Raw genomic sequence first — 26609 nt, 5'->3', positions numbered from 1 at the left:
ATTTTCTTGGATTCTTAATCTAAGATCCAAAGGCCCGTACAAATTTGTTCTCATAAAGCGTCTCTGAAGGACTTAGACTAAGAAATTGCGTCAGCTAGACATTTATTTATATATCACTCAGTTAAATTATACCAATCCGATGCGGGATTACAAATCTTAACATAAAGCATGAAATAAACCGAACCACTATAATCATCAACGTCAGTTAGGGAAAACCTACAATATCATGCATAGATGAATGCATACAATCAAATTGCAACAACCTCTAACAAGTATAATATCCATAAACTTCACACTTAAATTTCAATGACATAGCAATTCAATCAAACCTAAAGACACCAGCAATCAAAGCATTGGAGTGAACATCCGCGAATGTGGAGCAATGATAGACTCTTGGACATAAATCTTGGGATTGTTGGGATCAGGAACCCAGCGGATCTCACTCATGTTAGGTGTCTCCACAAATACCATGGTGAATTCTCCTACTTTCTCTATTTTCCCTCTCCTTCCTGCTCTCAGAACGAGACTACTGCTACGATTGTAAGAGAAGATGCCATCGATCAAATGAATAATGTCGCCGGATTCAAAGTAGTCACACTCATCACCCCATAGTTGGAAGTGAACAGCAGCTGTCTCATCAGCCACAAGTGCCAAGCATGTCTTATTTTGGCCTTCCATTGTTATCCTTCCTTTGTCCAACAGTATGAACTTTGTATTTATGTTGTTTTGAGCTGCAGGCACTATATCCTTCAAGAACTGCATTCTTCTAACCTACCAATGTTGTAAATGTGAGAAGGATTTAGATTTCTTTGAAGCCATTCGCATACTCTCATAACCATTATCAAGATCAAAGCTTTAATCTCAAATATTTCAGTTTTGCTACCTAAATACTTGGGAGAAATTAGTTAGATTCCATCACCACATCTATAACCAAGACATATATATTATATGAAAACATTATATACGCACAAGACCCCAGTCAGACATTTCGACAAACACCTAGCTTGCGCCACACAAGAACTCATACCAGTTCATTGCTATGTAATGATTCTTCCCTATCTTGCCTCATGCTCGAAGATCAAGAGCCGACCCACTGCAAAAATTGAACGGAATTTAAACAAATCAGTATCACCTGAGATAGTCGAGCGCAATTTATATCCACAGATGTTCGCAAACCCGCTGCTTTCTTTATCAAATTTTTTTTTTAGGGTTGCGAAAGCTGGTCATAAATTGGAAACAGTGGATATACGACGCCTTTAATGCATCAATGCGCGAACGCAAATTTCCAAAAACCGAACTCCCAAAACCCTCTATTTGCAACTCCTTCCACCACCAACGATGGCAGAATCAGTTTCCAAGACCTTCCCCACCAGGCCGAAACTCAAACCTACACCAAGCACCCCCGTCGACGACTAGCCATCTTTTGAATACTTGAGAACTATTAGCTGTGTATAAGCATCAACTGTTCTCTGAAACTGCAATTGGCATTCTCTTTTCACCTCAGATGAGTTAGTTTTCTTTTAGCCTTCAATGATCCAGGTATGGTTCTGTTAAAACTATTTGGTATGAATATGCTTTGATCGTATATTTAAATCGCATAAAGTTGAGATAGTTTGATAAAGGACCATGATAGAGAACCTCACAATATCATTCTCAAAAGTCTCCCGAATCTAATCTATATGACATTAAAATAACCATAGATTAAAAACACTCATTTTATATCAAACACTCCACATTAAATAGGGATCTTTTGAGGATCTTAAACATTATTCTTTGATAAATTAGGGAGGAGGGTGAAAGACTGGTTTGGAGAGCATATATGGAGTTTAAGGTATAAGACCAGAGATGTTCATTCTCAACAAATACAACAGTCATATCAAACAAGTCCATTAGCATCACTGTCTTGAAATGCAAATCCCAACCCTCAAACAGAGCATATACCTGCGAGTGAATTTGTCGAATGCATTCCTGAAAGGCAAGATTTCAGTTCCCTGTGCTCGAACGACAAGCATATTAACGAACTATGCTAAATTCATCAATTTCAGCAATAAAATCCTCATAGAAATGACCAAGCAGAATCAAACTCGCTCTAGTGTATAGACATGCCCTGTTTCAGCAGAACATAAAAGTACAGCTAATATAAGCTTGAATTATAAGGTACATGGTGAAACTGCCAGTTAATTTCTCCTCTTTTTTAGCATAATCAGCTAGGGCACAAAGTCCACAATGGGCCATGAAATGTACTTCATACCAGGAGAGATTGCTCCAGGTCGAACAAGCAAACACTTACTCGTGATTTTTGAGGACACTGTAAGGGACGTGATGTATTGCTCGACAAATGAGCATTAAAAGAAATCAAGAAGCGTTAGCCACCGACTCAATGATGAGCTGATAACCTTCTGGTATGGCTGTTTGTGTCTGCACACACACTGCCAATCCAGCAATGTCATTACCGAGGTCCAAAGACTTCGCCAGGAAAAATAGTAAATGGAAATCAGAAATTCTCTTCACAAACGGAAGACTCTTTGCCCGGTCCAGATGATTCTTCAGTGCCCTCATCGTCACTTGGTTGATTCGGTTCTCAATGGGAAAGGTTGATGAAAGAGGTCCCTGGAGTAAAATAGAAGTTCACATAAACCATACCATGATAGCATCCAAGGCAACATAAAAGTAAAAGGTTTCATGAGTTCTTTCGAAATCTTCATTCGGGAGGAAATCATCCAGCATTGGGAATTTAACTATTTAGAAAGCACCAACAAATATGGAAGATATCAATTTTTTCATTGTTACTCAAATGCTAATGTACTGCCACAAGTGAGGGTAATTAATGAAATTTTCTTTTCCAATACTATCCTCCATTTACATATTATTCTTTTAAAAAGCATCTGCCACGGAGGAGTATTTCAACTGTGTCATCAGTTTACAGACATCTCTGAACAGCTTTTCATCCATAGCATCAAATAAATGAATAATACATATAAAGACCATCTCAACTGATCACATAATTAATCAGTAAGGTTTCATAACCATATAGTTAAAAAGAAAGTTCCTTCATCCTCAATGACGTTTCTATGCAATTCGGGAAAGTGTGCAAATCAATAAATTTCTACATAAATATGCTTTGGACAGCTAATGATTGGTCTCCCAAATGAGCATACACTGTACAGGTATAGAGTAAAACGATCCCACTCTTTCAACATAGTCAGTAGCTTCAAATAGAGAGCTATCCTAGAAAGGCTGCTAAGCTTAATATGTACATTATGACACATTCAGTTCTAATTAATCAACCAACATGTTAAAGAGAGTATGTTCATAATAAACTATAGAGTTTTGCAATTATAAAGGAATGTTCCTCTGGCAAAAGAACAGGCAGTAAAATTTATCACGCAAAGAGGAAACAGGAAAGGGTAAAATTCACATAACAATAAATAAAACAGACTAAAAGCAACAACAAGAAGTTCAGAGCTTGCATCTAAAACAATGCTTACCCCACCTCCTGTGAAAAGTATGCGGTAGGGTAAGTTCAAAACCAAAAAACATCAACAGCCATCAAATTCCATCAGCCAATGGAAACACTAAAATATAAATCTGACAAAAAACCCCTTGTAGCACAAGAATTAAACACTTTCATGGGTGAAAACAAGACAACATAACCATACGCTTCAATATTGAGTACTAAAATACTTTACATAATGACATCATTTCTGAGGTCATGTTCATGGGTTTCCTAAAAATCCTTCAAGGCACTATCCTAGCAAAGGTACTCCTTGAAATGCACAAGCTGAGCAGCTAAGCAACAAGATTCCAAATCTCCAAAACAAATTTCAATTATTTTCAAACAAGAAATTGTGTGTTTCTATCCAAAATAGTGACAATAAGTTCGATAAAGGAAACCCTAACAGTCTATGTTCACAGTTCGATAAAAAGCACAAGCTCCTGATGCATGAGAAAGGTAACAAAAGATCTTCATAAACTGGTACGAAACATACAGCCGCAAAGAGTTTCTGTGCTGAACATCAAACGGAATAAACCACATATTCCCTTTAACATCTTTTGAAAGCAAAAAAAGATTTATTAGAGAAAGACACCAAGGGGATGCCTCCCAAGAACAATTTCCTTTAGTATCTTCACACAAAATTCTTGGTATCCCAGGAAAATCCGAGTGCTTAAACCAAGGAGGCTGCTTCAGCTGCAAATGAGATATTCATGCTCTATGGGTATATAACCGCTTGAAACATCCAGGGTTACCACCATGACCCATGGATTGAGCTTGATATTTTCTGGGTGGAAATGTGAGGGCTTTGCAATTTGCCAATAAAGTCTATCAGCTCAACTGAAGGCAGCATGACTATGCAGAATCAGAAGTGCCCGAGAATATCATATTTTAAGGAAGACAGAAGAGTTCTCAAGGCTGTGCCACTTGGCAACTTAATTAGTCTTCAAAGCAATTAATAGTCTTCCATAGTTCCATTAGATTTTTTTCTCACTCATGTAAGATGTGGAACAACAAGGACTCTCCTACATCATACTGTAGCATAGAATGATTCACAACTTATTGGCCTGGAGGCAGTCAGGCATCATCCTAGTAAGGCTATTTATAGGGCACCCTAAGCAAGTAATTCTCTCTTGTTCAAGGGTCGCACACATTTACTTCAAACAAACTATAATATGTCATTCAACCATCATTGAGAATTCATCAATAATATGAGAGCATATTAATATACAGAGCAGAGTATAACAAAACATTATAAGCAAATGCAAGCGAAAACACAAGATATATAGTGGATCTAAATGTACCTGGTGATCAAGAATCTTCACCACAACCAAGAAGAAATCATTGTCGACCTCCTTAACATCCTTCCCTCCAACAACCACATCCTTCTTCATCTTGGAGAGTTTAGGATCAACATCTTCCCCTATCTCTTTCTCAAACCACCCTTCCTTAAACAACCTAATACACATATCGCTCATCTGAAACGCCTCAAAATGCACATCAGCAACCCCATCTTCATTCACCTCTAGCTTCACCACGGCAGTTACCCACTCCTTCAATCCGCTCTCTGCGTGAAGCTCCACTGCCTGCAAAACCTCCCTATTCGACAGCGTATAATCCTTCTTATCCTGCATGATTGTTTGCGTGAATATAAACCCCACTCTACGCATCCCAAGCCCCATAGCGATCGCATCCACAATTCTCTCCTCCTGAGGGTCTATGAAAAGCATCAAGTTCTCCTCAGTACCTTGCTGCGGCGGCTCATAGATGAAATTCACCTCCACTTTGCCATCATCCGCCACTGTACCGTACATAAACCCACCTCTCTTGACAGCAAAAGCAAGTGTCTCGTTCACATAGTGTTGAAACGCATTGGCACAGTCACGATCGAAGGAGACCGATTCGCAGTGTGAGGTTTCCTGTCTGGTAACCCGCATCTGCTTGGCGATGAGATCATCCATGGTCATCTTCCTGCCAAAGGAACCCGCAGGTTGGACAGTGGGGCCCGCAATGGTACGCTCGCCCTCGTACGCAAGGAAGACGATAGAACCGTGAGAAAGATTAAGGGAGGAGAGTTTGGTGTTGGGATTGGACATGTCGGTGAATCGGAGGAGATCGCTTGGGGTTTTGGCCAATAAGAGGTTTTGGTTGGTGGAGAGGGTCTGGTTGTGAGTAGGGATCCGGAGCTGGTTTTGGATGAGGGATTGGAGTTGAGCCACCGTAATATGGGGGTCGTCGACGGATACGCGCTCAAGGCCGTCCCGGCTGCGGATTCTGAGCATCATCTTTGCAGAAGACAATCGAGATAACGGAAAGGAATGGAGGACTGAGAGGTTCCGAGGAGATTTATATGCAAGAGAATTTCGAGGACTACTTCGGAGTGAAGAGTGGGATTTTTCCCGGTGAAAGAAAGCAGCAAGCTTTCCGAATTCCTCCTTGACGTGGTGGATGGTGAAACTACCTTGAAAAGGCAGCACCGCATATAAAATATACGTTTCCTCAGCAAGAGGTATACGACGTCGTTAAGTGCGTTTCGTTATTATTTTCTTTTTTACGCAATACGCCGTCCGGTTATGGTATCACTAGGTTGGCAAAACTCTTTATAGTCCGGATTATCGCATTTGTCAAATTTGGACATATGTTATAAGTTTGAAATTCAGGTCTAAAAGTAAAATTTCTCTCTTTCTTTCAAACATAAAAATATTATCCGATTTATTTGTTTGGATTCTAACCTGAATTAGGTTATCTTCTGATTTACTTATCTGAATTTAAACAAATCTATATTTGATCAATTAAATACATCCAAAATCCAATCTAGATTAGGGTCCAGACATGTAAATATTTCATAAACATGTATTGTTATCCAACTTGAAACTAACCTGGAATCGATTTCTTGCCACCCTTAGGTATCATGATCAAGTACATGTTATGCATGATAAAACTTTGTCCGATTCAAATGATCATCCGACTCATATTAAACCAAATGTGGACATTAAAAATACGTCTGAAGTTTAGGTTCAAACACAAAATTATTGTCAAGTTTAAAATCAAGTCAAGGTATAGACACAATTTTTTTTTTGTCCGATTTAAACCCGACCCGAATTTCAATAGCAAAAGCAATAGAACAGTAACAATCAAGTGACTCTCACCGGGTTAGGTCGACGAGTCAGTTCATTGAACTTGAAGCAGCCGTTCAAAAACAAAGTGCACTTATAAACAAAAATAGAGACATTCAGTAAACTTTGATCCATTTGGAAACGTTTCCAGGAATCAGCAATACTGACCATACAAGATATCCGTGCAGAAGTCAAGGGAAAGGAACTTCCAGAGAGTCATCATTGAGGGAGATTCAGCACTCACAGTGGCAGCCATGAACAATCCAGAGCTGGCCGGAGCTTGATGTTAGCCTTTATTGGGGAATAAAATTTTCGCCTTCTATAAAAGAAGACCATACGGCGAAGGCCAGGACTGATTTTCATGATCACGGCATATACACCTTAAGAAACAAGCAATAATCCATGAAAGTTTCAATGTATCAACTGTCTCCCTATCTAATCTCTATTAACTTGGACAAAATATTTGACAATCAAACAGGCTTTGATTTTACTCTAAGCACTGCTGAAATATTTGTTTGTCAAATGACTAAGCATAACAACTCAAGTATTCAGCATATGTATCACGCAAGCACATGAAAGCCTACTAGCTGAGGACCATCGGACAACGGCCACACAAGGGGGGGAAAAAAACACACATACTTGGCACAACCATTATTCCTGTCACACCGATATTACACCACACAAATCACCTCAAACATATCGTTCAATCTGTATAGGAATCTTGAACAATACTGTCCATAGACTTGTGCAGTTGCAATAATCTCTGTCAACACATGGGATAACAGACTGCAAAGCAATAGATCAGATAGTAACATAAATCGCATCAAGTGGAGGAAATCCAGACTGTATGGTGTACACATTAATTCTTGAATACAGGTCAAAATCCAGACTTCTGCACAAAGGAGGAAAGATGAAAATTTCTGATATTTCTTTGTGCATAAAAATGTGTGTTTGCTTCACATAAGTTGCTCAACTTTTGAGGACTGAAAAAACTTTCAGTTGAATAGAAATTGATTTTCATTTTGGAGTACATAGCATAAGAAAATTAAGTGCACAGATCTATACATGTAATATAAAGAACATACCTTTTTGGGTGCAGGCAAGTTCCATATAGCTTTGGCCTCAGCGTCTCCAGCAAATATACATTTGGCTATCGAATGATATCAAAGCAGTTTGATCATGTATTTGACCAATGGATAGGCATCTTTCTTGTGATAATGAGGATATTGACTTAGTAAAATCAATTGATGCGCCAACTCCAACCGATAAACCTACCTCTGAGCAGAGATGGGGCTGATTCTGACTGGAAGAACATTTAGGGTTATTTCATACTCCAGTAAATCTCCTAGACTCCTCGTCCTGCTTCAGTATCCAAAGGAAGCATTATAACAAGGGGCTCTTATCTCTGCCCTCCTGGTCCCCAACTGTTTTACAACTATTCTTAAGAGGCATAGGGATCGAGTGCTGGTGGAAAGAAGCATGTGGACAAGGTGCCATATGTCACAAGCCTTTTCAAGCCAAAACGCAAAATAACAGATCAATCCCCCGACAATAAAATTGACCTATATTAATTTGAACTTTTCAAAGAAGACTGCTAGCAGTATACATTTATCAAAAGAAACCCGTTGTTGAGGGATGTGGAAACTCTATATCTAAGTTTTATACATAAATTCCTCAGCTTATATACACAAATATAAGGCATCAATCAGGTGGCAAAACGCATTTCCAGTTAATACTTGCATATCTTATACACAAGTAAAACGGATAGCATTGCTGCAAGCCAAGAATAGAACTTCAGACCCCAGCCATGCCATCAAGAGTATAACTTAATCCAAGATTGAACATTTTTCGATTTTGAAGACATAACACTGTAAATTGGGTAGCAACTGAATAGCACAGCATTCCGAAGTTCAAGTCACTCTCCTCATAAGATATTTTAGCTTCATAGACCATTAGAGTGGAAAGGAAAATAAAATTCCAATAAAAAATGTGGAAAACAGATATGACATCCAAGATCAATGCTGAAAAATGATCCTGGGTTGGCAAAAGGCACATAGGCTTGTCCATGTCATAGGACACGTAATAAAACAAAGCAAAGAACACAAAGCATAATACCTTGCAATTCCAAAAGCAGTGTTCAGATGGTAACTGTTTCTTCACCTGTTCCATTGAATTGTACACATCCCAACCTTAATGCATGAAAAACCAATCAGCAAGGAATCAGAGATGGAAAAATGAGAATAGAATCTACGAGTACACAATGATATCATCGTAAATAATGCTTAATAGAAAATCAAATGAACAGGCATGCAGAAGTACGAATCAGGATTACCTGAACTCCATATCAACTAAACCACAGGTGAACGCCATCTTCAATATTTTAAAATGAGGAACTGAAAGAGAATATGAGCATGCAAGATGCTAAAGAGAGTATTGCTTAAGTCTCTTTTAAAGTAGCTATACAAAATTCAACGAAGGCCGGAGGAAGGAGTCTAATATCTATACATTGAGGATCACGCTTGCAACCTCACAATGATATGTACAAAGACCACTAGGAAGAAGAAGAAGAAGAAGAAGAAGAAGAAGAAGAAGGACAAGACATCATTATTCGCAAACAAATGCATATACCTGAATAATGACCATGCATGCATGCAAATCTCCACTATAAACATGACACTTCATATAAATTGATATTAAAGATACTCATTTTAGATCATATCATGAGCAGGAAGAAAGTTTGCAATGGCTACTCCATATCTCCTCATTCCCAGGAAAGTAAGATGTTTTGGGACAACCATGCAGCAAGGCACAACAAAGCATAGATGCACAATGGAAGTTGGCTGACAAAAACCCTGAAAAAGATATGCCACAGTTACTGTATCTTCAGGACATGATTCCTTACTTCTCAGCATGCATTTTACTGACGAGGACAGAAGCACAAAAGGAAGGAAATATAAAAATGGATTTTTGCTTGAAACTACAATATAAAATTAGGGAAAGATGTTCTTGAGTGAAAAATCAATAAATCAAGAATCAATGTCTAAAGAAACTTTCATGGTACACATTACAGATTGTATTGGTGCTGAGTGCACCATGAATTACAGCTTTCCAGGATTTCTATCCTCTGAGGTAATTACAGGAAGGATGCACAGTAATGCTATAATCACAGATCATCTCAATCGACCCCTAAGATTTCGAAACAGGTGTCAATTTGAATATTTGCAGGTTGCATGCCACCACATATGGGTATTCTGCTTCCTTCCATGACTCACCTTCCAATCAATAAGGTTAACTCTGCTTGTCTCTCTTAAGTTGTACCTTCAATCTCTTACTTCCTAACTGGCGCCCGTTCATCGTACTAATAGCAGCTTGAGCAGCTACTGGAGAGTCATAACTGACAAATCCTGCAAACAGATACTTATGTGAGATATGCAAGATTCCTCATGAGTCATGACCAAAGCTTAAAATTAAAGGTCAATCGGAACCATAAATACCAAAGCATTTGCCGACACCAGTTGCTTTGTCAACAAAAACCTTAGCACTTAAAACCTTTCCAAATGGTTGGAAAGCATTGGCAAGCTCTAGATCACCGAACTCTTGAGGTATGTGATATATGAAAAGATTGGCACCAGGTGGACCTAAGTAAAATAATGGAGACATTACAATGCTGCCACTAAAAAAATTTTAAAAAACAAAGAAAACAAAAACAACGTAGACACAAACCTTCAGCCTGACCCCCCGAACTTGTACCAGCACTTGAAGATGGCGGAGAACTAGGTGAAACACTCAAAGGCTGATGACTCATCATTCCTCCAGGATATGACATGGGATACCGAATGCCAGGATACGCAGACCCCAAATAACTCGCAGGAGGCATTGGATAATTTCTGGGAGTCATACTAGAGGCAAGGTCTGGTGTGATTCCACGCAATGCATTTCCTTGGTTTACTGGAGGACTCATATTATGGAAAGGCGCTTGATTCTGCATTGCTGGTATACGGTACTGCATAAGTCCATAGGTACCAGGAGCCTACAAGGATAACAAACTGACAGTCTTACTCTAAATCCATTCTGATATCAAATAGAGCAATAACAACCCTCGACAAAATGATAAACATAGCTCAACATATGTAGCAAATTGAGATAGAAAGAAATAAAAGTGCGGAAAAGCTCAAATATTTAGAGATGCATTGAACTAACCTGATATCCATATCCATTATAGGGGGGAATATATCCCATTGGCAAAGCTCCAAATAATGAAGGAGGTTGTGAATCACTACCTGCCGCATTAGAAGCTTGAGAATGAGCCTTACGAGCCCTCCGAGTTTGTCTTTCCTTTTCTGTATCTGCCCACTTGACAACCAGGGGAACACTAGAACCCTACTTGAGAAAAAAAAAATAACAATCAAATTGACAGTAGAGAGCAAAAAGCCAAAGCAAATGCAAGAACCATTAGCAATCAAGAGCATAAATAAATCTCATGTTTCTTAGTCCCCAGGAAGCAAAAGAAAAAAACAAGAGTTGCTGAAAAGTCTGTATGTTTCTCTTCTGCTCATCTGCTCAAGTGTTAGTATTTTCTCAGGGTGAGGTGTGTACAATCAGACGAAGATGCTAAGCTAGATCAACATCAAGCTACAATATGAAATGCCAATGTTAAATTTCATAGCTTACACTATACAATGGAAACTATGACGCGATAGTGGTGGTAAAGGATATAAATTACCACTATTTGGAGGGTGGAGACCTGCCTCCCCTTAAATTAACAGGATAAGACTTTGCATATCAATACCATATAAACAATATAAGTGGGAAATATGGTGCTAACCAAATTGTCCTACCAAAGAAAAACATCTAGCATTGCTATTTGCTAAGGTCTAGTAAACAGGTATATGAAGCAGATGTCTAATTAATCAATGCATTTTTATGAACTTTTTACACTTGCAACTCGCCCTAAACAGTAAGCATCAAAAGATCAAATAAACATTCAGAACTCTAAAAAATGATATGACTTATCCTCAGCATATATCATAAGAGTGGTTTTTTCAATAGCAAAACATACACATAGCCACAAACCTCCATCTTGTGATTTCCATTGATGGCCTCAAGACCAGCAAGGGCTTGTTCTTTAGTCTCATACTTCAAAAATGCACATCCTACCATAAAGAAGTAAAGTGTCACAGTCACCAGATAATTTGTTGAGATCAGAGATTTCAGGTTTTATAAATTTGCAAAAATCTGGTAAGAGAAAAATATTTGTAGAACAAACACCTTTGCTTGTTTGCTGAGAACCTCTTAAAATCTGTAAGTCTTTTATGGTTCCATATTTAGAAAATAGAGCAGAAACTTCGGCTTCTGAAACATTCTTTGGAAGCATGCCAACAAAAAGCTTGTTCTCTGGATTGTAGGGATAGCAACGGTTATTGCTCAGATGACATGAAACATAATGACACAACATCTTCAGTAAAAGAGAACTAAGAAAACAACGTGAGATAATGATTGAAAACATATATTGTGATGCAAACATCTAATGGAAATACAATTATGAAAACATTAGCACCTAGCCTTTCCAACTCGCCATCCGCATACTTCACTTGCAATGAACTAGATGCCTGGATCAAAAGAAAGAATGAGATCCCATTAGAGAGACCACAACATGAATACACAGTAACAGAGTTAGGGCACAAGGATAAAGAAACCTAATGAATCTGAGGCAATAGAAAAGATTAGATTGTCTTGGCAAACTGTTTTACAACAAATTGTTCAATTTAGAAACCTTTAATTTTATCCTAATAGAACAACTAGAATTGCACTCAATAATGCATGCATCAGAAAGAAGCAATCAAATCAATCCAATACTTAATCCTAAATGAACAAGCAAGAGGCAAACCCAAAAAAAAAAAAACAAATTGTATATCCTTGTGGAGTAAAAACGGTTCAATTAACATTCCATTACTATTATTGTGTTGATCAGGTCAGATGTTGTATTAGGATGTTTTTCAACAAAAAGATAATAATTTCAAGGATATTAATATATCTGGTTATTATCCATGGGGCTCAGAGCTAATTTTCATGCTGGAATCAGTTTTCATCTGTAAAATACATCTCTCTGCCTCATTGCCTTTCAGTTGCCATCTTCCTCATATTCTCATAAACCAAGGATAGTTAGCAAAGCGTCTTACCACTACTAGTAGGTGGTATATACATGCGACTTCTGTTATTGTAATATGCATTTCATCAGAACCTAGTAATTCTAGTCATTTCACCATTTGATATGTTCAGGTAACATGACCTGTTACCACACCAAAGGCATTGTTGCCAAGTGCCACAATATCACCATATTTCTTATATTGACATTGTTTTCTTTTCCATCAGCATAATCATCTTTACAGAAATATTCAGCGTTTCCACTGAATAGAAAAAAAAAATGTTATGCTTCATCTTGCGCATTATGGATTTATATGTTAAACCAATGTCAATTTGTGAAGGATATGCGTTCATTAGTATATAATAACTGGAATGCCAGTCTAGACAAACAGCCTCCATAAACCGATTGGGAATAGTTTTCACACAATGCACATATTTGGAAGTACGAATCAGAGTGTCAAGAAGTGAACTAGAGCTGTCTCCTTAAGTGTACTACTAAACGCCAATTGCCATTTTTGAAGCCTACAAAACTTAACTATCTCTTCCAAGTACGATCAGCAATTTACATTGCATGGAAGAAATTCTCACCACATTCATTCGCAATGCACCACATGATCTCCACTAAAACAGAACACAAATGTAAGCGATCGAAATTGAACGTACCCCTGGTAGTGTCTTCTTATTATGACAAGCATTGACTGCCTTATCCGCCTCTTGCCTCGACGGACATATCACAAAACAACACCCTAAACCAACAGAGAAACGAATTAGGGTTCATAACAGCCTACGCCTGCAAATCTCAATGTTCAACTCGATAAATCACACAAATCACGAAAATTTTAAAAAAAAGGTCGGAACAAGAGAAGAATTATAATAGTATGAGAATGTGAGATTTGAAACGAAGAGGAGGGAACCTCTGGAGGCGCGAGTGGCCTTATCCTTAATAATGTTGACCTCGTCTACCAGAGCGAACTCTTTGAACAATGCGAGCAACTGAGCTTCGGTCATATGCTTCGGCACTTGACCTACAAACAGCTTGACGCTCTCATCACCATGAATGTTCTTCTCCTTCTTACTATCCGCCATTAATGCCTACTCCTCTACGTCTGCCTTCCTCGCTGTCTCCTCGTTTCTTTCTCTCTCTAGATTCTTGTTTTTTTCCTAATTTTCTATACTTTCTTCGTGGAGTCGTCGCAGGGACAGTGAGGATTTCTGGATGGCAAAGTTGGATCTTCTCTTCGATAAACATATCACAATTTAGTAGTATGTAACTGGGCTCCATCTTAGTCAGATTTACGACAGCGTCCTGACAGCTGTTCGAGTCTATGGGTCCAAATTAGGAGTGGCAAAACTTGCTTCCGATGATCGAATTTGTTCAAGTTCAATAAATTAAATTTGGACATAAATTATAGTATGTCCGAAATTCGGGTTGAAATAAAAAAAACTTGTCCCGTTTAAAACTCAATCCGAGTCCAAACACATAAATCTTATCAAATTTACTTGTTCGAACCGTAACCCGAATTAGGTTATTATCTGGTTTACTTATGTAGATATCTAAGTTTGATCAATTAAATACATTCGAAAATCCAATCCGAAATTTTTTTGCCATGCCCGAGGGGCATGAAGACCACCACAGCGGATGGAAAACTATCCAAATCCCAAACCCCCTAGTGAGTATAGAACCCTGGACCTCAAGGTCCTGGGCAGATAATCAGACCAACCAGGCTATCTCCCATTCTCAAATCCAATCCGAATTAGAAACCAGACATATACATATTTAGTAAACATGTAATATAATCCAATCCTAAACCATTTTTTTTCACCCCTAATCGAATTAAGGATCTGTATATTGAAGCACCCAAGGAAATGACTGTTATGCCCTTCAATCTCGTGTTTCTACTTTCTAATGTTCTTGTCCCTCTCACGCAAAAAAGGAAGAAAATAAGGAAAAGGCGAAAGCGGAATTTTGATTTAGTGGGGTGATAGTGGATCAAGTGGGGCACACAAACGTCTTTATTTATGACTTTGTAGTAAGATCCAAACCAAATAATTAACTTAATTATCCATTTACTAGTCAATTGTTTATTTTGAAACTAATTAATTAATCATCAATTTCGAGCAACAATAAAAAATAATTTGTGTGAAAATAAACAAATGTAATATATCATGGCTCTCTACACTAGTCACATTTTTTCCACTTTATGTCGATTCATATTACTCTGTATGACTTTGTCTTCCTAGGTCTAACACCAACTCATACTAATTTGAGTTCAAAAACATTTGTTACTAATATGGAAGGTTGACATATTATATCATGCACTACACTTCTTTCCCAAGACGATATAAGATTTAAAGTATTGAATCATTTCGTCACTTGATAGCTCGTTCAGTATCATCAAACTTGACATGCATAGTCTTGTGACCCTCCCACTCGAGTCGGATACTAAAACAATATCAAGCTTAGCCTAATACATGGTACATTACCATGTATTTTTTATGTGCTAATCATGATTTAGTTGATAGCTACATACGCCGCTCCTTAAATGGACAATTTGCATTAATTAAAAAAAAGACGAACTCAATCAATGTTTTTGTGATCAATGAATCCGGCATGATTCCCACATTGAGTGGATTCTAGTCTACTTCATTGAAAAATGCAAGTCTTCCCCCATAAGATTTTCCATTGTGGGTTTGCTTTTTTTGTTGAATCTATCTATCTATATATATATTATTATATATTAAAATGGGCCAGGCAAGCCTGATTTGCCGACACTTGTAATTGTGAAAGTTTTAAAATGTGACAATCCACGTAATGCATTCACATGGCTTGGCTGAAAAAGTAAATTTAACGTCGTAATCCTCTAATCATGTAATTTTTGTCCCAATGGCTTGAATTATTCTTTGAACGTGACCTTTTGAGGCAAGACATTCGACGTGCTCATGTGTGCATTCTCACAAGTCACAACTTATAGGTCATTTGACGCACAATTTTGATAGTAGCATATATGATAGATAATAAATTGTTGTAATAAAAAATAACAGATATGATTGTTAAAATGCTGATAAATGTTTGATTGTACTTTTTACTAATAACATATATGGTGTTAAAATTGTTGGATAAATTATGTGCAAGGGTATTATGAATAAATTGGTAATTGATTAAAATAATTTATAATTATTATAAAAAACGACATCTTCCATGCCCACTAGTGCTCTCTCCCAAAATCAAATGGGACTACCATGCCCGATCTCCATCTACTCCGCCGCCGCTGCACCACCTCCGGCCTCACATCCCAACCCATCAACATAAACGACGACGAGACAACAGGTCCAATTCTTGTCCTCTCTTCAACCTCTACGTTCTAGACCTAATCTTCTTCGTAGAGGGTGGAGAAGGTGGTGATAGCGAGTTCGGGAGTAAATATTCAGAGAAGAGACGGTGAGGAGTTGGCGACGTTAAGGGCCAAGGTGGAAAGGATTGATGAATTGTTGTTGCCGGAGGGTGGGTCGGGAAGAGAGAGGTGAAAGGGTAGGTATGAAACTTCATTAATAATGGGAGGGTATATTGAGGAGAAAAGTCAAAAATTGCCTCAAAATTGTCCAAAATGAGACAATTGGAAAATTGACAATATATTGTTAACAAATTGTCTCCATTTTTAGGCTTGAATATTGTTGTTTGGTTGACAAACACAATTTATTGTCAAAATATAATATATGATGCACTAAACGGACCCATAATAAGAATATTGTCCGTTTTTGGAGATCTGATTTTCATAGATACATCAAACTTGGATGGTTTTGTTCCTCCTTAGTCTAGGTACTATAGGTCAAAGTCCATGGCTCAAAGCCCAACACACTTGGGCTCAGTTAGGAAAATGCATTGCTATATATAGGAGATGCGCTTTGCTTTATTAAGCCATGATGTGGAATATGTTAACTCATAACATATATTACAAAAATCTCTCGTTATTTTACATTAGAATATATCTATGCATCACATAGTGTACCATAAATAATAATATGGTGTCAATTCACAGGCGATTAGTCACGATACATGGGTAATTGGGAACGAGGCTATATAGTTTGCGATTGGAATTACAAAAATACACCAATCTTATGTAAATTGACACTGTCCTATTATCATAGTACACTACATGAACGTATGAAGGGTAAAGTGTTGTAGCAGAAACAAGAAGGTTTGAGAAAAATGTGTTGTGGACTTACAAATATTTATATACGTATAGGAAGGGGGGGTAGGATTGTAAATGCAGAGATAAGGGTACAAACGTAATTTAGGACGAAGTACGAGGGACAAAGATAAAAACGCCAGTCTGTCCCGCCAAGCAAGAGTCGGCAGACAGTGGGCTTCTGCTCCCCATTGCAAGTGGCAACTTGCATCACTTCTCCGCAAACAGCAGTTAATTGATAAGGTTGAAAAAGTGAAAGTAAAAAGTAAGAAAAAAAATTTAAATTACAGAGCTGCAATAAACAAGAGCAGACCATTGGTTGCCAAGTATTGGTCTTAGAAAAACATGTATGGCTTGTCCTGTTGCTTGATTTGGGCCATCACTTAACCAACCCATGAATCCTTGTTGCATTAATTCATAGTCTACTCTTGCGTACTCCGGCTAAGAACTCTTGCAATAGAAGGCACTGGGGAATTTCTCTGCAGTTTTTATTACTTACATATCTTCTTATTATTATTTTGGATTCACACAATTTTTTGAATTTGATAAACATACGGGATATCTATGATGATCACTACAATGATTTTTACTGCAGAGGCCCTCGTCCGGACAAACAGACGGGACATCTGTGATGATCACTACAGTGACTTCTATTACAGGAGCCCTCGTTCGGTCCAAACAGACATGACGTTTGTGATGACCACTCCAATGACTTCTACTGTAGGGGTCATCGTCTGGTCCAAACTGACAAGACGTTTGTGATTGCCACTACAATGACTTCCACTGCAAGGATCCTCATTCGGTCCAACACATACGTGATATATGTGATGACCACTACAATAACTTCTACTGCAATGGTTCTCGTCGCGTCCAAATCATTCAGGGAACATAGGATGTAATTGATGCAGTTGATTATGTAAACTCAGTAAATCTGTTTTTTATGGAAAAACATAGACTAAAACAGGTGAAACTCACACAAATGAGGAATGCACTCTTACCCAACTTAGCAAAAAACAACAGCAATCCCTGATGAACTTAGTATGATTACTACATCCAGAAGTTCTACTTTATGCATGACACTTTCAGATCCCCAAAAAGAACAAAGAATAAGAATATTACCACCAAAAACTTTCAATCAAATAATTGAACCCCTCAAAATGAAATTAATGGCTTCAGAGTTCATACTAGTCCTAACTCCTCCCACCAATACCACCATCAATTTGACTGTTCGAATAGTCGAAAATCTGTCCGACTATGTATATTTGAACAATTTTTAACCTTGAGTTATGATATTGGAATCTTAAAATATTTGATGATCGAGTTGGCCCTGATCAACTATTTCATTGATCAAAAATTGCATTAGCCCAAATTAAATGATTTGAATTTTTCAGGCCAGAATGTTCTGTATATTTATATTTATATTTATATTATATATATAGAAGCCCAGTGATGGTGGGCTTTCTAATTCTGACGGCCCCAAAAGTTCTCTCTCCGACTTCTGCGAGCTCTGGCAAGTGGCAACGTCTTCTAGGGTTTCTAACGTAGTTCGCGTTCTGGTTCTGGTCTCGAGCAACCATGCCTAGGTTCGATCTTCATCCTTTTTTGTTCATCAAAACGTCTTCATTTTTCCTCTGGAGAGAAATTGTGCTAATTCTCATTCTTTTTTATTTTTTCAATTTGCAGGTATTACTGCGATTATTGTGACACTTACTTGACACATGATTCAGTAAGTTCCTTCGTATTTCAACAATTCTGTTCAGTTTATATACTTCCTTTTTTACCGTCTCTGTTTTTCCCTTCTATATGATTATCACTTGTTTTACTGGAATTTGGTCTGATGATACATCTCATTGTTCATTCTCGTTTGGCATGCTTTAAGTCTAGTTGGCTTTCGTATGGGAACAAACTATGTGCGAAAAGATTATTCTTTTGTTGGGGATTGTATATTGCTGACAACCTCTTGTTTTTAACGTACTTCAGCCATCAGTTAGAAAGCAGCACAATGCAGGGTATAAACACAAGGTATTGTTGTTTTTTCATGGCCGTCAATTCTTATGAATTGTTTGTTATTCTTTATGGGAATTGCTTTCTGATTTTTGTTTATACCTTTAGGCAAATGTGAGATTGTACTATCAGCAATTTGAAGAACAACAAACTCAGAGTTTAATTGACCAACGAATAAAGGAACATCTTGGTCAGGCTACGGCATTCCAGCAGGTTGGTGCTGCCTACAATCAACATCTTATGGCTCAGAGGCCTCGTCTCCCTGTCCTACCAACACCTGGAATGCCACCGCTTAACCCACAACTAATCCCTGGAATGAGGCCTCCTATGTTTCCTAGACCAGTTCCTGGTGCTCCAGGTAGACCAAACTTCAACAGATATGACTATTTTGTTCGCACAACCATTTCTCATTTTGCGCGTGCATTCAAATTTTCACTTGCTTGATTTTATAGGAGTCAATATCTCACATTAACTTCATGGCAGATGGTTTGTTGCTTTGACCTAATCGGTGCTGTATCTGTAGTTGCTTAATTTGATTCTAGGTAATAGATTTGTCAGGTCAGGTGGTCTGCTCAAAAAATATATTCATCAAGTGATATGAAATTCTTCATTATCTAACTATGCTACTCACTATTCATTATTATTTGTGCATATATGCTGGTAAAATCTGGCAAGATGATTGATTATTCATTATTATTATCAAAGGTAAATTTATTTTTTTCTCAAGGCTCATTGTTGTGGAGTTTTGGTGGTCACCTTTGGTTTTTTTTTTTGGTTTTTTATGTGATCTAGTGGTAAGAGTTGTAGGTGTGCAACCTAGAGGTCACGTGTTTAATTCCTGGAAACAACCTTTCCACATATTATATGAGTACATCTTGCTTGTCCTCGACCTCACCTACTGTGAGAGCCTTATGCATGGATGTTGTTTACCTTTCTATGTGTATACACAGAAAAACAATTGGATGGCTTGTAAATTTCAGTTAACTTTTCTTCTACATCATGGTTCCCAAGTCAGAAGCAATTGTAGCCTTTCCCCATATATATATATATTTTTATTTTATATACTTTTACTTTACATATTCCTCTTCCCGTAACGCTTGCTTCTTGATGGAGATAACCTTTTCTGTGAAGTTGGAATGTATGAATTGAAATGCTCTCATACTTGTTCTCAGGTTATGTTACTGCTCCAGGCATGCCATCAATGATGGCACCACCTGGTGCTGCCCCGGCACCTGGTCAATTTAATGCTCTCCCAAGACCTCCTACACTAGCTCCTCCGACAACAGTCACTGGGACTGCCGCAACACCCTCTCCTTCTAGTGGTACCCCATCAATGGTTACATCCGCAGTCTACCAAGCCAATCCAGCCACACCTACAAGTGGAGGCTTTGACAATTACAATGCCAAGGCTCCAGCTCCTGAGGGCAATCCTTAATCTGGTTCAATGGGTATGCTCTGCTCTTATATCTAGAGGAAGTTGTTAATTTTACTAAATCTCGTGTTTTGTTGGTAACTTCTGGAATGGAAAATAGAATTATAGAAGACCTGCGGAAGGGGTTGAGCATTGGTGTTTTTCCACAGCTGGGGGTTCATGAATTTTTTTTTCTCTTTTCTTTTTCCCGAAGAAGTCTAGGCTTCTGATTTCGACGTGCATACAGAGTAGGTGGCACCACTTTATTTTTCAAACGATTTATACAACTCATAAAAGAAATAGTGATCAATATCTGAAAATTTTTAACCGAACTAGGTTAAATCTTTTATTTATTTATAGGTAACTTTTATGCTCAGCATTTCTGCTTCCCTTTTCTGTCTATTTGGTGAGTATCTGATGTTTTGGTTCTTCAACCATTTTCTTGCAGGCAGGAAGATGTTTTCCATTTGTCCTGTATGGTATCGGATTTTCAATGCCTGCGTGCTGCCAAACATCGTAATTATTATGTAATCAGCATGTTATTGCACTGTGAAAAGTCAGTTATTAGTAGCCATCTTCATCTTTGAAGCTTTCCTACGGGATGTAAAAAAAATTGGCTTGCATGTAAACATAACTGATCAAAACTCTGAAGAGAAATCGCCATCCGCCTCCTGAAATCCTTCCATGTAAGTTAAGATTTTGATTTCGGGGCACCCGGTCTAACAAGCTCTCTCAGGGAAGACTTTGATAGGCTTCTGTGGTTCTTGCATGTTTTGTTCAGACATTTATCAGGTAAACCATTGGATGTTCCTACTAACCACCTTGTGTGATAAGAATTTCTGCTTGATGACACTTCAAATTTACTGTGCTGTTTTACACCTCTAGAGTAAGATGTAGGAATCATTTGATGTTTCTTACCTGATTGTCTCAACAAGGACCTGGCTCCATCTTGATGCATAGTTTGTTTTTATTGTTTTTTTTCCTTCCAAATACATTGGAGTTATTGTCCGATGAAGTCATGTGACAGCACGAAGTTGTCCTTTATGGGCCGTTAGCAATGGTTCTTAAGCCCAAAAAATACATATACAATATGAGATGAGTTAAGATTTTTTAGAGATCGTTCTGCTTTTATTTCAATCAAATAAAAAAGTAATCCGACCTGCCGGAGTCGAACCAGCGACCTAAGGATATCCTGGCATATCAACCAACTACAGTCCTCCGCTCTACCAACTGAGCTAAGGTCGGTTTGCAATTGTAATTTCATTTTATTCTATATGATAGTAAAGTTAAAACTACCATAGGTCCATAACACTCAAAATCACATAATTTTAAAAAATATATATATAATTAAACATTGTGTTTCCCTTTCCTTTGAAACCCCTTTTATTCATTTTTCCTACAAACTCCAATACAAATTAAGGGATGAATCAAAATCAATAAAAGAGAAAGGGGAGAAAGATAGTACATAAACAAATAAAAACTTATAATATTAAGAGGTTCGAAGCAAGAAATAAAATTAAAGGGGATTGATCGAGTTCCCAAGTCATACAAATTTGAAATCAAATCCATTTAAAAGGCCAAAAAAACGTGGTTTATTACTTGATTCATGAAGACTTAAACTACACGTCCGAGTCATTAATTGTAGTAGTAAGAATGATTTGTAATATTCTAATGATTAGGGTTCGAATTCCAATATCCTAATATTTTTTTAATGATATCTTAAACTACATTCACTTTGTTGCTTATGACATTTAGGTTTTGAATTTTTCATTAGGATATATGAAAAATGTCTACGATCTTATCAGTCAATGGACCACATCATTAATTTTTTGCTTTTGCACACTAATCAATACATTAGAGATAAATTCAAACAACTTTTTTAGCTAGCCGACTTATCATACTTGTAGACCCCCCTGATTTTGAGGGTGAAAAAGAATCAAGTATTCCTGTCATTGTGTGATTAATTTAACAACAAACCAACACATGATAATGCCAAATCTCTTTTCATTATTTGAGGAATTGCGTATCATTTATCATAGGTATCCTAACAACGGGTATCTCTGTTATTCTAGTTACTGAGATGTATTGACAAGTCACGAGGTTTCATGTGCATTATATGTAGCCCACGAATTTACTTGGATCTAATGCGTTCAATTTAGTAACTGAGAAAACTGATATACTAACGGTTAAGATTTTTTTTTTCTAAAAAAAATTACATATATTAAAACAAATTCAATAGGGAAAAAAAAATGTGGAGTCATTGGTCAATATGAATCCAATGATTGCCTACAATGCCTTTCTTAGTATGACAGAATGGTGTGGCTAAGTTTTCTTCTCCAAATTCTTGAAGATCCATAGACAAAATGATTCATTCGCATGCCATAGAAATAGTTTGATTGATTGCATCTTATCAAATGTCAATAAAGGCCTTTTCATGGTGAAGTGTTCATGAAGAATTGAAGACACCATTTGAGTTAATCCACTCGAGTTCATAGATTCAATTCCTCATCATATATTATTTCAAGACTTATAATTTACGTCGAATTGACATAACTCAATTGAGTGTCATATAAATAAAAGTTCAAACACATCTCATAAAACAAACGAAACAAACTGCTCCAATTGAGTGTCATATAAGTAAAAGTTCAAGCACATCTCATAAAACAAACGTGTTTTATGGGTTTAAGTTCTACGAAAACGGTGTGGGTGAACAAATTTGTGCTAGTCCTTGAACAATATTTGTTGGTATGTGTGTTTGGTCTTGGATTTATAACATATTATATGGAAGTAACATCTACTTACATCCTACTTGTCCCCTAACTCCACCCACCATATTCCAACACTCTCCTTCACATGTGGGCTGGACAATCCGACGGCCCAACACGTGCATACAACAAACGAGACTTAACACTAAGAGCAACAACAAACACACAAAAATGGGAGTTTAAATTGCGGAGCCTAAGGTTTGAGCCCCCAAGATCTCTCGCTCCGATACCATGTTTAGATTAATTACTTTGTCATTCAACCCAATAAATTAATTTGTTTGATTGAGACGTTTCACATAATTTATACCATATTCCAACGATTACTTGGTCAATATTAAGCCCAATAGCAATCTTTCGTCCTCTCTTTAAAAGGCCTCTTATTCTGTGTATGTGCCTGACTACTAGTCTACTATTTCCATCCCTTTACATAAAAAGAGAGCATGTTCAAGTTCGGTTCAAGGTCAGTTTCTCTGTCAATCCAATACATATTTTCTGTAAGATTTATGGAATTCTTTCTCCATTTTTGATTTAATCATCTTTCAGTTCACTACCCTTTTTTTCTTCCTCTGTTTCTCTTTCAATCATCATGAGTTTTAAGCTTAATTTCATCAAAGCAATTATGTGCAATCAATCATTGTTTGTGATTCTTTCATTTTTTCTTGGCACCCACATACTCAGAACAACTAATGTCTATACATATTGTTCTTGTTCAAAAACAGTAAAAATGCAGCCATTTCAAGAGCTTGCCTTGCTCGGATCTGTAGCAGGGGATTGTCCAGTGAGACTGGAAGGTGTGTTCAACTGTTCATGAAACTATCCATTTTTTTTTTTGGGTATTAACTAGCTTTAATTGCCGATGAGAGCCCTTCCAGTAGAAGTTATTATAGTTTTCTTACAGTTTTAACCCCATACGTGTAGTCTATTTATCAAATTCAAAAAAATGTGTGAATCCGCACTAATAAACATATATTGTACGACTGATTAAAATTACAACGACTTTTATTAAAGGGTTGATTTTGTCGGTGTTTAGAACTACCCGACACCATTTTTCATGGCATCCCTAGTTGATTATTATTTTGTGATAAACACAATGTTCCAACACCAACTAATACCTGCCCTAGATTTCTTGCTTTTAGATTATCTACTTTTTGTGTTCAAGCCAAGTCACTTCTGAGAATGTGGAGGTTACTATTCAATTAACTGATTTAATCAAAACTTACGGTATAAGCTCTATTTATTTTTTTTTAAATCTAGGAATTACTTATTGAAGAGTAGTTGGAACTTGGGATCCTCTGTGACCAAACAAGAGGACTTTAGGGATTTTTTTTTATATGGTGAGAACCTCTAGGCAGGGCCATTTGGACCCACCGCAGTGGAGTAAATCCTAGATCCGTGTGCCGCATCAAGTTTCGATCAGGGTACTTTGCTGGTATTATTTTATCAAAGGATGCGGTTCCAAAGTGTTAGTGAAAGGTTTCGAACTTAGAATCCATGAATTTCATGGAATGTCAAGAATCAACTCGACTAACCCTTGAGATTAGGGATTTACGGATTTTGTTTGTTCATTTTGCATGACCTTGATTTCTTACTTTTTAGATTATCTACTTTCTGTGTTCAAGCCACTCACTTCTGAGAATGTGGAAGTTACTATCCAATTAACTGATTTAATCAAAACTCATGTTTTAGGCTCTGTTTGTTTGTTTTTTTTTATAAAAGATATAGGGATTACTTGTTGAAGAGTTGTTGGAATTGTCCATGACCAAACAAGAGGACTTTATGTATTTTTTTTACATCGTGGGAACCTCTAGGAAGGGCCCTTTGGACCCACTATAGTGGAGTAAATCCCTGAATGAAAGTTTACTTATACAGAATCAAGGTATCTCGTTGACATTTTACTAGGAAGTGTGACCCCAAAGTGTTGGCAAGAGATTTAAAATTTAGAACCCACAAGTTTCATGAAATGTCAGGAATCGACTCGATCAATCCCTTAGGGTTAGGACTTTAGAGATTTTGTTTGTTCATTTTACATGACCTTTAACTGAATTGAAAAAAAAAAACACAAGGTAGTCTTAAAAGCATTTTGTATGTCACTAGCAGCAATTGATAAAGAAATGTTATAGAACATTTTTTGGATCGAAAAACTGATGCTTAAAATCTTGGTTGTACTTGACATAGCAAGTTAGAGGGCAAAGTAGCACTGATCACTGGAGCAGCTAGTGGTATTGGCAAAGCAACAGCAGCAAAATTCATCCAAAATGGTGCTAAAGTTGTGATAGCTGATATTCAACCCCAACTCGGCCAAGAAACCGCCCAAGAACTTGGACCGAATGCCTCCTTCATCACCTGCGATGTGACGAACGAATCAGATGTATCCAACGCTGTTGATTTCACCATTTCCGGACACAACCAGCTTGACATTATGTACAATAATGCAGGGGTAGCCTGCAGAACTCCTCCTACTATTGCAGACCTTGATCTTGCGGTTTTCGATAATGTCATGAACATCAATGTCCGAGGAGTTGTGGCTGGAATGAAACACGCTGCTCGTGTCATGATCCCGCGTAAATCTGGCTGCATTCTATGCACAGCCAGCGTCACAGGACTACTGGGAGGGCTAGCTCAACACACATATTCCATATCAAAGGTTAGTGTCATTGGCATTGTGAAATCTGTTGCAGCAGAGCTATGCAGGCATGGGATCAGAGTCAATTGCATTTCGCCTTTCGCGATTCCAACCGAGCTTGTGATGCAAGAATTCACTCAGATTTATCGAGGTGTTGAGGCGTCGCGGCTTGTGGAACTGATACACAAGGCCGGAGCGTTAGAGGGGGCAAAATGTGAGCCCTGTGACATAGCCAATGCTGCACTCTATCTTGCATCCGATGATGCCAAGTATGTTAGTGGTCATAATTTGGTTGTCGATGGAGGTTTTACTTCATTCAAGACTTTTGGGTTCCCTGCACCAGATCAGATGCAGTAAAATCTTTACTGTCAAACATGATTTGTGGAGTTTTCGCTTATTGTTTTCATGGAAGTTGAAAGGAAAGGTCATTCTTTGTAAGTACAAGAAGGCTTTGGTTTCCTAAATACTGTATTCTGGTAGCATGTGTATGCAAGTATTGACATCCCAAACAAGCAATTATATTGTTATATTGTCCGCTTTGGGGTTTCATTTGGGGTTTCAATTACTGTGGATATGTCGGATTACTCTCACGAATTTATTTTTCATGGGCCCAACAACTAAACCTTAACCCAGGTCATTAAACTCATGAAAGGCCTAGTGATTATTTAAAGGTGGGCTTTACAATATATACCAATAAGAATATCTTGATCTTACTGATGTAATATATTTTATCTTAAGAAAATACTCTTCAGAAATTTACTTCGGCCCGTTTGGCAAGCCATGTTTGTTAGCATATATTGTAGTTAGTAGGGATGGCAACGGGTCGGGTACCCTTCCATTTAGGAAATATCAAAACCGTTTCCATT

The 26609-nt window shown here is 37.6% G+C and overlaps 5 protein-coding genes and 1 non-coding gene across 7 annotated transcripts; 2 read left to right on the top strand and 4 right to left on the bottom strand.

The window, feature by feature from the left end:
* Positions 1-169: 169 nt before the first annotated feature.
* On the bottom strand, positions 170-2077 carry LOC120003831 (SOSS complex subunit B homolog). Of its 2 annotated transcripts, XM_038852946.1 has the most exons (3): positions 1942-2077; positions 1028-1093; positions 170-771 (listed from the first exon to the last, which is right to left on the bottom strand). In XM_038852946.1, exons 2-3 carry the CDS (start codon positions 1067-1069, stop codon positions 346-348), a joined length of 468 nt encoding a protein of 155 aa, XP_038708874.1. In that variant the 5' UTR covers positions 1070-1093; positions 1942-2077; the 3' UTR covers positions 170-345. The 2 variants fall into 2 exon arrangements, with proteins under 2 accessions (XP_038708874.1, XP_038708873.1); XM_038852945.1 differs by lacking the exon at positions 1942-2077 and having other exon boundaries at positions 1028-1595.
* LOC120003829 (NPL4-like protein 1) lies at positions 2076-5959 on the bottom strand. Its single transcript, XM_038852943.1, has 2 exons — positions 4798-5959; positions 2076-2610 (listed from the first exon to the last, which is right to left on the bottom strand). The coding sequence occupies exons 1-2, from the start codon at positions 5776-5778 to the stop codon at positions 2356-2358; spliced, it is 1236 nt and encodes a 411-aa protein (XP_038708871.1). The 5' UTR covers positions 5779-5959; the 3' UTR covers positions 2076-2355.
* A 3602-nt stretch (positions 5960-9561) lies between these two features.
* LOC120003272 (RNA-binding protein BRN1-like) lies at positions 9562-13991 on the bottom strand. Its single transcript, XM_038852183.1, has 9 exons — positions 13668-13991; positions 13417-13499; positions 12167-12218; positions 11878-12003; positions 11683-11762; positions 10810-10989; positions 10333-10639; positions 10104-10247; positions 9562-10013 (listed from the first exon to the last, which is right to left on the bottom strand). The coding sequence occupies exons 1-9, from the start codon at positions 13837-13839 to the stop codon at positions 9898-9900; spliced, it is 1260 nt and encodes a 419-aa protein (XP_038708111.1). The 5' UTR covers positions 13840-13991; the 3' UTR covers positions 9562-9897.
* A 4390-nt stretch (positions 13992-18381) lies between these two features.
* On the top strand, positions 18382-21172 carry LOC120003473 (U1 small nuclear ribonucleoprotein C-like). Its single transcript, XM_038852478.1, has 6 exons — positions 18382-18523; positions 18624-18666; positions 18921-18962; positions 19053-19302; positions 20117-20392; positions 20804-21172. The coding sequence occupies exons 1-5, from the start codon at positions 18516-18518 to the stop codon at positions 20377-20379; spliced, it is 606 nt and encodes a 201-aa protein (XP_038708406.1). The 5' UTR covers positions 18382-18515; the 3' UTR covers positions 20380-20392; positions 20804-21172.
* Positions 21173-21508: 336 nt separating this feature from the next.
* TRNAY-GUA lies at positions 21509-21600 on the bottom strand. Its single transcript is given in 2 exon segments — positions 21509-21544; positions 21564-21600. It is a non-coding gene; the product is annotated as a tRNA-Tyr (tRNA).
* A 1856-nt stretch (positions 21601-23456) lies between these two features.
* Positions 23457-26292, top strand: LOC120003516 (zerumbone synthase-like). The gene is made up of 3 exons (XM_038852528.1): positions 23457-23580; positions 23840-23911; positions 25296-26292. The coding sequence occupies exons 1-3, from the start codon at positions 23561-23563 to the stop codon at positions 26098-26100; spliced, it is 897 nt and encodes a 298-aa protein (XP_038708456.1). The 5' UTR covers positions 23457-23560; the 3' UTR covers positions 26101-26292.
* Positions 26293-26609: the final 317 nt, after the last annotated feature.

Source organism: Tripterygium wilfordii, chromosome 8, assembly GCF_013401445.1.
Source record: "Tripterygium wilfordii isolate XIE 37 chromosome 8, ASM1340144v1, whole genome shotgun sequence".
NCBI lineage: Eukaryota > Viridiplantae > Streptophyta > Magnoliopsida > Celastrales > Celastraceae > Tripterygium > Tripterygium wilfordii.
The sequence above is the reverse complement of the archived record's forward strand: the minus strand, read 5'-3'. Positions and strand labels throughout refer to the sequence as shown.